Source organism: Lissotriton vulgaris, chromosome 5 (genome assembly GCF_964263255.1).
Source record: "Lissotriton vulgaris chromosome 5, aLisVul1.2, whole genome shotgun sequence".
In the NCBI taxonomy this organism is placed as follows: domain Eukaryota; kingdom Metazoa; phylum Chordata; class Amphibia; order Caudata; family Salamandridae; genus Lissotriton; species Lissotriton vulgaris.
This window is the reverse complement of record NC_141693.1, coordinates 66584598-66596990: the sequence shown is the minus strand read 5'-3', so window position 1 is coordinate 66596990 and position 12393 is coordinate 66584598. Positions and strand designations below refer to the sequence as shown.

Genomic DNA, 12393 nt, shown 5'->3' with positions numbered 1-12393 from the left:
AGGCGATGGAGAGTCCCCTATTGGCATATGCCGCCGACTAGAATTACTCCTGGTGCCAGAACTCCTTCTGCTCATCGTTGGCGTCGAAGAACGTCGTCCTGACCGCAACCATCGGTACCTCGACGTTGACCGCCCCCTCTTCGACGGCGAGCGCCTCCTTCTCGGCGGCGAACGCCTCTTCCTCGGCGGCGACCTTCGCCTCGACGGTGACCTTCGTCTCGACAGTGACCTTAGCCTCGACGGCGACCGCCTTCGCCTCGACGACGAACGTCTCCTCGACGCCGAACGTCTGCAAGACTTCGACGTCATCCTCGACGTCAAGGATCCCCTCGACGCCGACCTCCTCTTCTTCTTCTTTGCCTTCGGCAAACGGCGGTGTCGCCTCGACGGCGAGCGCCGACGCCGGGCCACCTCTCGACGTCGAATACTCGACGACAACGCCGTTGACGACGACGATGAGACCGTCCCCGGTGATCTCGACGGCGGTCTATTCAGTTCCCTCGACGCCGAGCGTCGACGCCGCTTTGACCCAGAGCCCTGGGGAGACGGGGAACAGACTGTAGTCATGCCTCTTGATGCCGTCGTCGGTGCTATAGACGCTGACGGAGAATCGGGATGCTTGCTGGTCTTCCTGCCCCTGGGGAGCCCCCCAGAGGCCTCTGCATGGGCAGAAGTCTGCCCAGACCCACCTTGTGCCTTCAGTCTTCTGTCTTCCAGGCCTTGGAGCCTGATCTTCATCCTATCTCTCAGGGTCCTGCTGGAGAAGCCCTGGCAAATGTCACACTCCTCCGGGACATGAGATGAGGGAAGGCTGATGATGCACACATCGTGTGGGTCCGACTTGGCCTTCTTCCTTGAACACTCTGGGCATTTGTCAAACAAAGCAGGCATTTTGACAAATAAAAGAGTGCTCAGGAACACACACAAGGAAGAAAGCACCAAAGTACTTCAAATGAAAGCACTAAATACTAGAAAAAGTGAAAAAATCACCAAATAAGCCCTTAAAAGGGAGAACTCAATGATCCAGGGTCCTGCTAGCAGGAACCGGAAAAAAGAACTGAAAGTAAAAGGGACCTGCTGTGCATTCTGGGATACTGAGAAGGTTCTGGAAGGTTCTCCTAAAGGCACAGTATCCTGTTCTGAGCCACATAATGGCAGCCTATGGGGCTTGTCTGTCCACTCCTTCCTCTCTATCATTCCTGAGGGTTTTGCTGGTAAAAGCAAGTGTTTCTATGTGGAGAAACATGGACAGGCTGTGCTGTTTGTGGATTTTTGGTGGAATTTCTAGTTGAAGTACTGGACAGTGTAGCCTGTGGATATAGGCTGCATTATCTGTCTTTAAATTCTCTCTTAAGTGTCTGTGCAGTTCTGCTTAAGAGATTATTTTTGATTGCTCCGGGGTCCCGCACATGGGCGGGACTATTCACTAGATTATGACTATACACAGAGATCCCCTACTACAGAATCTGGGTTACATACAGGGTTCACGTGACAACTGTCTTGCGTCTGAGGTCTCTAATATTAGCACTGTTGTAGGGGCTGGGGCAGGAATGGTTTCTAAGGTCATGTTTCAAAACAATCACTTTTAATAAGTGCAGCGCTATAATGTGATATATTAATATCAAAGCTCTACAAGCCAAAGAAATACACATTTTTGAATTCTACAGATACTTTATTATATCTTACATGACATTTAGTGTATGATTCACATGGCAAACCTTTTTTGGGCATGTTATAAAATTGTATAAAGAAAAGAGATATGCAGCAGTCAGATTCACATGAGGCTTCTGGTTGTCATGGTAACATGTGGGAGGGTAGTTGTGAGGAAGACTATTTCGAATGTCGGTGTTTAAACTGGGGATTGACAGTTGAGCCAAAGGGAACGTTTTATTATTTGAAAGGGTCTCTGCTTGTGCTCCTGGTCACATTGTTATTACTGCAGAAGGAGGGGGAGGGGCTCACACCAGCCTCAGCTCCGCTCCGTCCCCGAGACAGAAGAACGGGAAGAGCCTCTGTGTGAAGGGGGCCTGCGGGAAGGAGAAGAGAAGCTCCATGGAGTCAGCATTGTACAGGGACAGCCGCCCCCCCTCGTAGTCCAGATACACCCCCAGCTTCAGGGGCTTCTTACGAGGGGTCAGAGGGGTCGCAGGGGAGGTGAAAGCCCTGTACTGACCTCTCATCCCCCGCACAGCCCAGACTCCCCCTTCAGGTGACCATGTGACGGGTCCCTTCCTGTTCACAGACTTTGCTACGACCCCCACACGCCACTCTCCCCCCTCCTGCAGCGGCTGCACCTCCCAGTAATGTCTGCCGGAGGTGAACCCCTTGCTCCCCAGCACACAGGGCCAGATGGTGAATCTCTTGGGGGTGTCCGACAGGGGCTGTGCTGTGTCTGTGTCTCTCACACGTCTCCCCTCTTCAGACACGAGGAGTCGACGATGAGCCGTGCCAGGATCCAGAGTCACCATCACTGCAGAGAAGAGATTCAGAATTAGAGATTTAATGACACAAATAAAGGATGTAATTACTGCTTCTGTTTTACATATGTTTAATGTACACCACATCTGGAAGGAGCACACTGTGCTAGAGAGCGTGGCACTAGACTGCTGACTACACTAAAGTGGGCGGCACTAGACCGCTCACTACACTGAAGCGAGCGGCACTAGACTGCTCACTACACTAAAGCGCGTGGCACTAGACTGCTCACTACACTGAAGCGAGCGGTACTAGACTGCTCACTACACTAAAGCGCGAGGCACTAGACCGCTCACTACAATAAAGCATGCTTCCATCTAGATCACACACTGCACCAAACAGCACACTGCTCTACATAGACAAGGCAGTCTACTACACACTACACTGCACCACGCAGTATACTACACACACACACACACACTGCGCACACTTTACTACACAAAGCACTGCAGCAGATAGGGCACTGTACTAGTCAGTACACTGCATTATATGGTACTGAGTGACAGAGCAGCTCCAAGGCATACTGTACTAGTCAGTACACTGGATTGTATGGCACAGAGTAACAGAGCTATTCCAAGGTATACAGAACTACTCAGTACAGTGCATTGCATGGTACAGAGTAAGAGAGCTACCAAAAGGTGTACTGTACTAGTCGGTACACTGCGTTACGATATCACAGAATGATGGAGCTACTCCAAGGTATACTGTACAAGTCAGTAATCTATAAGAGATAGTACAGAGTAACAGAGCTACTGGAAGATACTTTATCCCCGCAATCAACTCCTCAACCCTGTTATCTGGCCCTATCTTATTATCTGGGATTAGAGAATCTTCAGTAATAACACAAAAATGGGCCAATGCTGGATTCTGGAAAATCTCAAGAGCATAGCTGAAATGTCTCATTTGAACGTTAATGACTTCCTTCTTCTTGGGTTATATAATATTTTTGGTAAATTCCTGAGTAAACTTGATTTGGTACAGATCAGTGAACGGAAATCCATAGTATTCAAATTATTAGAAGATACGGCAATTATGAATCCTGGGGAATGGAAAAAGCGCTTAGCTTCCATCAAGGATTTTGATTTGGAGAAGAAAGTCATTTCAAAATGGGCTAAGCATGAGGGAATGGAAATCACAGCAAGTATGTGGTCAGCATTCAACAATCCTAATTTCAGCACGTTAAGGGGAGCTAATTGGCAAAGGATGTTATTTTTTAATAAATGGCTACTTTATAGAACTCCACTTTTTCTGTCTAAGATGTATACCAACCAACCCGCGCAGTGCTCCCGTTGTCTTAAACATCCTTCAGCCAACTGGGCACATATTATACTACAATGCCCCTTGATCCAGAGGTTCTGGAATGATATTTTTTTAATCTGGAACGTGAATGTGGTATTTTAATAGGATCGAGTACTTGGCTAATAATATTTGGTTCGACCTAGACCTTCTTTTCTCAGACAAGCTTGTCAAATTATTATATATTGCAATGTCTGTAGCCAGATCACTTCTGCTTCAAAGATGGCGATCAGATCTCACACCATCTGTCCATGAATGGGTCCGAAAAATGAAGCTAGTTAAAAAGAGTGAACAAACCTATATATTACGAATTGGGGGACTTAAGAAATTTGAGAGGATCTGGGCAGCTTATTTTGATTAAGTTCTCAAAATTCTGCGTATTTTTAGGATATAGTGCCACTATGTTAAATATCGATGTCCGACAATACCAGGATCCTAATTTATTATGCAACCTTTGATATTCTCTTGCAATTCAGTTACATCATTGAATTTAGCATGGTTTAGGATTTTCCACATACTCGCTGATTTTTAGGTATACATTTGGGTATTGCAGGGCAGATTTACAAGCCCCTTGTGCCTCTTTTACGCCGCCGTTGCATCACTTTTGTGATGCAGCGGCGGCGCAAAAGATGCGCTATGGTGCGGGGTATTTACAACGTGATGAATCTCCCAGATGCGTCATGTTGTAAAGCCCTGCGCCAGAAGGAGGCATTCCATCGCAGGGGGGACGTTCAGGTGCAGGAACGCCTCACAAAAGTGGCTGAGTGAAATCTATAAGATTTCACTCAGTCACTTCTGGGCCCATGCTGCGTCAAAACCCTGCACCTGCTTGAAGGAGGCGTAAGGATTGACGCAGCATTGTGGAGATAGAGCCCCCCAGAGCATTGCTGGAGCTGCGTCGTGCTTGCGACTCAACTCCAGCAATGCGCCGCTTTTACAGCACAGATGCGTGACACATCTGTGCCGTTTTTGCCCCATGGTGCGCCACATTATAAATGCTGATACGCAGTGATGCGCCAGTTATTGCAAATCTGCCCCTCAAAGTTTAATCAATTGTTTAGTTTATATTCATTACCGGCAGTGGATACTGTTTTTTCTTTGCTTTTTGTACACTGGTTTAAATGTTTATACTGTTTATCCTTATGGATTTTAGGATTTACTCCCTCTCGGTAAATCTGTTCTTTTTAACTATTCTGTATTACTATCGTCATAGTTAAAGAATTTTAATGGATGTATTTATGGGTTAAAAAAGCTTGTTAAATGGATTTCAATTAAAAAAAAGGTATACAGTACTACTCAGTACACTACATAAGATGGTACAGAGTGACAGAGCCAATCCAAGGTATAAAGTACCAGTCAGTATACTGTATTCAATGGTACAGAGCTACTAGAAGGTATCCTGTACTAATCAGTATACCGCATTAGATAGTACAGAGTGTTAAAGCTACTAGGAGGTGCACTTTACTAATCAGTACACTGCATTAGATGGTAGAGACAATAGAGCTGCTAGAAAGTGTACTGTCCTAGTCAATTCATTGTATTAGATTGTACAGAATAACAGAGCAACTAGAAGGTATACTGTACTAGTTTCGTCGTGGGAAATAACCCAATCGACTTCTTCAGGGCTACAAGAAAGACAAATGTGTATAGGATCAGCCGATCCAATACTACCTTCTAAAAGACTTTACCATGGCTTAGTGAACACCCAGTGACTATTTAGGTGAAACATGTCACATAACAATGTGACCTTTTTGTACAAAAAATTATAGTGAGCCTAAGTGTCGCCCTATATTTACAGCCCCAAACGGTGGGAAAATCCTGTCAACTATCCGTGACTATCGACGTGCACAGATTCCACATGGGCACATCTTTGTCCCAAAGACCTCATAGTGAACGGGAAAGGCGAAAATATAGCAATAATCGGGGTGAAAGAGAGAAAGACAGGACCAACGTCCCCATCTTCAATTTATTGTGATCATTGAATGACATCCACGTTTATAATGGTGTAAGTCAGCTCAAGCAGAGTGTGATCCTATTTTCTAGCTACTGTCCCACCTGACAAGCAAATGGACGATATCAGTCCTGTTCTAAAAGACAAAATGTTAACTGACCTCATACATCCGGATGAATCCGGGTTTATGCCCCACAGGAACACGGCACTGAACCTTCGCAGGGTGCATGGGGTACTATCGAGAGCTGACTTGATCCACGATCAAGCAGTAATACTGGCCCTAGATGCGAAAATGGCATTTGACCTAGTGGAATGGAAGGAATATGCTACTTACCAGTATGCATCTATTCCTGGCATGTAGGGCCGCTAACATTCATATCTTGTGCATAGATCGCCGCCTAGTGTTGGGTCCGGATGATTGCACCTTGTTGTCCTGGAAGAGTCTTCGAAGTATTACGAGATAGGTGGCTCCTTCCCTGGACTACAGTGCGCATGGGTATCATCTCCATCCTCAGATTGTTTTTCGCCATTGTGGCAGAGATGGAGTCCAATAAGATACCTGATGACCATGCTAGAAATAATTCTGACTGCTACAGCTGCGACAGGTACCGGGGAGGATGGGTGGGCGATATGAATGTTAGCGGCCCTACATGTCAAGAACAGATGCATACTGGTAAGTAGCATATTCCGTTCGAGGCATGTGGGCTGCTAAATTCATATCTTGTGCATAGACTAAATAGCAGTTTCAGTTTCTCCCTTAGCGGTGGTTGCCCGAGCCAGCTGCAGCAGCCTGAAAGAGGGACTTTAGAACAGCCTGACCTACAGCAGCTTGCTGCTTGGAATGTACATCAACACAGTAGTGTTTGGTGAATGCATGTATGTTATTCCATGTGGCTGCTCTACACATGTCCTCCAATGGAATGTTACCCAAAAAAGCCATGGATGCCCCTAGCTTGCGTGTTGAATGCGCTCTTGGGGGGACTGTTAGTGTGCGTTTAGCCTTCTGATAACAAATCTGAATACACTTAACAATCCACCTGGCTATCCCTGATTTTGAAATGGGTTTACCTTTGTGCTGTGGTGAGAAAGCAACAAAGAGTTGTTTAGTCTTTCTGAAATCCTTCGTCCTGTCTATATAGTACAGGAGGGCTCTTTTGACGTCCAATGTGTGCAGTGATCTTTCTGCCACTGAGTCTGGTTTAGGAAAGAAAACTGGCAGTTCAATAGTTTGATTAATGTGGAACTGAGAAACCACTTTGGGCATGAATTTAGGGTTAGTGTGTAGAACTACCCTATTTGCATGGACCTGTATAAAAGGTTCTTGAATGGTTAGGGCTTGAAGCTCGCTAACCCGTCTCAGCGACGTGATCGCTACTAAGAACGCGACCTTCCACGTTAGGAACTGTATCTCACATGAGTGGAGAGGCTCGAAAGGAGGTCCCATCAGTCTGGTCAAAACCACATTAAGATTTCAGACAGGTGAAGGTGGCCTTCTGGGTGGAATGGTTTGAGTCCCTCCATAAAAGCTTTTATTGCTGGCACTCTGAACAGTGAAAGGCATTGCCTGTTCTGTAAGTAAGCCGCCATTGCCGCCAAATGAATACGTATAGAACTGTATGCCAGATTGCATCTGTATAAATGGAACAGGTAACAAATAATGTCCTGTGTTGATGCATCTAGCGGGTTTATGTCACGGCTGGAACAGTAAATGACAAAACGTTTCCATTTGGCAGCATAGCAGGCCCTAGTGGTAGGCCGTCGTGCCTCCTTAATGATGTCCATACAATCAGGAGGCAGATTCAGATACCCAAATTCTATGACTTCAGGAGCCATATCGCAAGGTTTAACTGTTGCGGATCTGGGTGCTGAACTTCGCCATGGCTCTGAGTGAGAAGACTGGGTGTAAGGCGCAGTCTTTGATGAGGCACCACGGAAAGTTCTAGGAACGTGGTGTACAATGCTTGCCTCGCCCACGTTGGAGCAACCAGGATGAGAGTCATCGAGTGCTGTCTAAGTTTTTGTGCCACCAGAGGTATGAGTGGGGCCGGCGGAAAAGCGTACGCAAATCTGCCTGACCAGTTCATCCATATCGCATTGCCCTGAGACCGCGGATGTGGGAACCTGGCGGCGAAGTTTGGGCATTTTGCGTTCTCGTTTGTGGCAAACAGGTCGATGTCTGGATGACCCCACTGCTGAAAGTACGGTTGCAGCACCGATGGATGAATCTCCCACTCGTGCACCTGATGACTGTGCCGGCTGAGCAGATCCGCCATCTGGTTGTCCTGACCCGGGAGGTGCTCCGCCGTGAGGAAAATGTTCCTCTGAATGGCCCACTTTCACATACTCTGTGCCAAGTGGGACAACTGTGGAGAGTGAGTATCTCCCTGCTTCTGGATGTAATACATGGCCGTCATGTTGTCCGTCCGGATCAACACGACCTTGTTGCACAGATGTATCTTGAAAGCCTTCATTGCCATGAAGATTGCCATCAATTCCAGCAGATTGATGTGCATCTTCTTCTGTTGATCCGTCCATAGTCCCTGCACTGTGTAATGAAGGAGATGCGCCCCCCACCCCAGGAGGAATGCGTCTGTCATGAGCACTATTTCTGGGACAGGCTCTTGGAACGGTCGTCCCTTGCAAAGGTTGCGTGGATTCCACCAATGCAGAGAGTTGTACGCACGACCGCTCACCAACACTAGGTCTTTCAATTGTCCTTGAGCCTGATTCCACTGTCGTGCCAAACACTCTTGGAGCGGACGCATGTGCAGTCTCGCGTGCGGGACTATGAATATGCAGGAGGCCATCATGTCTATCAACTTCAGAAACACTTGCGCCTGTAGTGAGTGTTGTGGTCTGAATCTGCGAATCAGCAGCTGCATGCTGTTAATTCGCACAGAGTTTGGCTGGGCTGTGGCTGTCACAGTGTCCAACGTCGCTCCCAGGTACTGCTGTACCTGAGCGGGTTGAAGATGCGACTTGGGATAGTTTAGAGAGAATCCCAAAATGTGCAGGAGATGAATTGTGCGGGGAAACGTGGCTGGCGCACTGCTGGGCCGACTTTGCTTGCACAAGCCAGTCGTCCAGGTAGGGGTAGACATGAATGTGTTGTCTCCGAAGGTGTGCAGCCAAGCATTTGGTGAACACTCTGGGAGCGGTGGTCACCCCAAAAGGTAGAACCTTGAACTGGTAATGCTTGTTTTGTATGGTGAACCTGAGATATTTCCTGTGTGCCTGATGTAAATAGGCATCCTTCAGATCCAGAGTTGCCAGGAAATCCCCCTGACTGAGCAATGCAGGACCTGCTGCAGAGTGAGCATGTGGAAATGTTCTGAAAGGATGTATAGGTTCAAGGGTCTCAGATCCAGAATGGGTCTGAGAGACGCGTCCTTCTTTGGGACTAAGAAATAGAGAGAGTACACCCCAGTTCCGCACTCCTCTAGAGGCACCAGTTCTATGGCCCCTTTTTGCAGCATGCTGGCCACTTCTTGCTGTAATAAGTGTATGTGCTCTGCGGACATAGGATGGTTTCTTGGGGGTATGTCGGGTGGAGTGGATGTCAGTTGTCTCACCCACCTGTCTGTGGTAATGCCTTCCCAGACTGGCAGGAACTTCTGGAGTCGTCCCCCGACCGGTGTTACATGGTCCGGGGGCAGTGACAAGACGTCACTGTTTGGTATTTGCTGAGGACCTGGTGTTATTATTTCCACGTCCTCTGCCTTTGGTGCTGTTACCACAGTATCCACCTCTATTGTTTTTGTTAAAGGTGGTCTGCGCACCACCTTTATTGTATTGCGTTTGCTGGGATGCTTGCCCTCTTGACGGCCCTCTGCTACTTGAGCGACGAAAAGAACCCCCTCTAAACTGTTGAGACTGCAAGGCCCCCATGGACTTAGCCGTCTCGGTGTCTTTCTTGATCTTTTCAAGAATCGTGTCAACGTCAGGCCCAAACAAAAAGTCAGGGTTAACGGGGTGATTGAGCAAACTTGTTTGTATTTCAGGCTTAAAACCTGAAATTCGTAACCATGCCTGCCTCCTTAGCATTACACTAGTGTTAATGGCCCTGGCTGCAGTGTCCGCTGAATCTAGTGCACACTTGATAGAAGCGTTTGATATCAGTTTCCCCTCCTGAATCAACATGTCTGCCCCCTCTCTATATTCAGTAGGCAGGTGTTGCAACAATTGCTCTAGGGTATCGTAGTGAGCCCTATCGTATCTAGCCAGTAGAGCCTGTGTATTGGCTATTCTCCAAATATTCGCTGCCTGTGCAGCACCCCGCTTCCCAGAGGCTTCTAATACTTTAGATTCTTTGTCTGGGGGAGGAGCATCACCACTGGTTTGTGAGTTCGCCCTCTTCCGGGCATTGGAGACCACCAAAGAGTCCAATGGCAATTGACCCCATATATACGTACGGTCCACAGGAGCAGGCCTGTATTTTTTCTCAATACGCGGGGTCACCGCCCGTGCTCTGGTTGTGTCCTTGAAAATGTCATTGGCATGTTTTAGGACACCCTTCAGCATCGGCAGCGTCTTCACTGATCTGTCCGACGTAGAGAAGGTATCAAACAGAAAGTCCTCCTCACCTGGTTCTGCATGCATGACCACATCGTGGTTCAACGCCGCCCTTTCAATCAGAGCGTTGAAGGCCGCAGTATCCTCTGCGGGGGCTGTCTTTACTTGGTAAGACTGGGTGTCCGCCGTGCCTTGATCGTCTAGCACATCCTGCGAATCGTCCTGATTAGATGCATCAGGATAATTAAACTGTTCGTCATTTTAGTCATCCCCCCACCATCCTCAGTGCGTTTGGGGGAATGTGTAAATGCATGTCCAGAAGGCCTGACGGGCTCGAAAAGAACCGGCGAGGAAGCAGAGTTTCTTTTCCTTTTAAGTGGAATTTGATAGGATTCCATTGGATTCTCCGGCAAGATCTTCCGTTTGAAAAGGGTGAGTCTTCCGGTTGCAGTGTCAATGTACAACTTCTTTGATTTTTCAGAAGAAGGTGGAGTGGAACCGATGCCTTCAGGAGTGGCGGTCGTTCCCTTAATTTTTGACATCAGTTTACCAGGGTCGTTGCCCTGTGCCGGCTTAGAAGTTTTAGGTCGTGCAGTCGGAGGCAGTCCAAAAACTATAGGTGGAGGTCCCGATGGCTGTTTGGCTTTTTTCTTGGCCATCGCCAACTTCGAGCCAGGTGTTGCACTGGGATTCCCAAAATGGCCGCGGCTTGATGCGTCACGTTCCAAAGCGGCTATTTTGTGCTTGTCTGCGAGAACCTTCACCAGCATCAACTTGTATGAATTCAGGCTGAGGGGCGGCTGCGACTCAAGTCCGTCTTCGGTGTCCACGCCCCCGAGGGCAGCCTTAGATGACGCCGCTCCGTCTCCTTGGGCCTTTGGCACCTTTTTGGATGTGCCGATCTTTGGGTTGGCACCCTTTTGTGACCCCGAAGGGACAATGGCACTCCGAGCCTTCTTATGATCCGATGGAACAAGGCTTTGCTAAACAAATACTGGTTTGACCAGTTTCAGTTTCGGGTTCGATTTGTCTTTAGTCAGTTTCGTTTTCGTTTTCGAAGGCGTACCCACCGAAGGCTCTGAAATGTTCGTAGCCGGGCCAGTTTGCCGGGCTGTAGAATGAGCATAAAGATTTTGGCTAAGGCCTTCCGGCGATGCTTCGACCTGAGCCTTTGACAAGACAGTGTCACTTTCGACCCCCGAGGGTTCGGCCGGGTCATGCTCATCGCTGGAGCCGCCCTCTGCGGTTCCAATTGCCATACCGTTGTCTCTTACCTCGACGGCCCCATCGTCTTCGATGTTCTCATCGTCTACCTCTTCTCTGTAGTAAGATTCTTGACAGGAGGCCGGATCGGAGAAGTGCTCCGGTTCCTCCTCTAGAAGGCCCTCGTCGTCCCCAGCATCGAAGATATCCTCCACATCCGACGTTCTCCGCGTCGGTAGCCTCGCCTCACGTCGAAGAGCGAGCGCCTCTTCCGACCTGAATTTCGAACAGGCCAAGCAACTCCCCTCGTCGTGGTCTGGAGACAGACATCTGTTGCACACCGGGTGCACGTCTTAGAGAGGATACCTCGCGTTACAGACTGGGCAACGTTTAAACGGGGCCTGGAATTCCATCGTCGATGTCAATCTTCGAACGGGCCTAAAAAGCTGGGAGCACACGTGCTCAAGTATCCGGGAACCGGATAAGTCAACTCAGAACCAAACGAAGTACAATACCGACGCTTAAAAAGGCCGTTTGGCCTGAAGAAAAACAAGTTTTTCCTATAGGTTCCGAACTAGAGTCACAGAACACATCCGAACCCAATGGCAGAAAAAAACAATCTGAGGATGGAGATGATGCCCATGCGCACTTTAGTCCAGGGGAGGAGCCACCTATCTCGTGATACTTCGAAGACTCTTCCAGGACAACAAGGTGCAATCATCCGGACCCAACAATAGGCGGCGATCTATGCACAAGATATGAATTTAGCGGCCCACATGCCTCGGACCTACCTGTTTGAGGTTCTTGTTTGTCTGGGCTTCGGCTCGAAATTTATATCATGGATCAGACTACTATACACGAAACCAGTTGCACATGTGGTGGCAAACGGCCACATTTCTCGAACATTCCCTTTGGGGAGAGGCACCCGCCAGGGCTCCCCCCTCTCGCCATTGCTC

The 12393-nt window shown here is 48.3% G+C and overlaps 1 protein-coding gene across 1 annotated transcript in view; it reads right to left on the bottom strand.

Annotated features, from left to right (window-relative positions):
- Positions 1–1651: 1651 nt before the first annotated feature.
- The window catches only part of LOC147710189 (E3 ubiquitin-protein ligase TRIM39-like), a 236764-nt gene continuing 226022 nt past the window's right edge, over positions 1652–12393 (bottom strand). Inside the window, exon 6 of the mRNA XM_086919946.1 lies at positions 1652–2470. Within this exon, the coding sequence (XP_086776072.1) occupies positions 1959–2470 (512 nt within the window). The 3' untranslated portion in view covers positions 1652–1958. The remainder of the gene's footprint in view (positions 2471–12393) is intronic.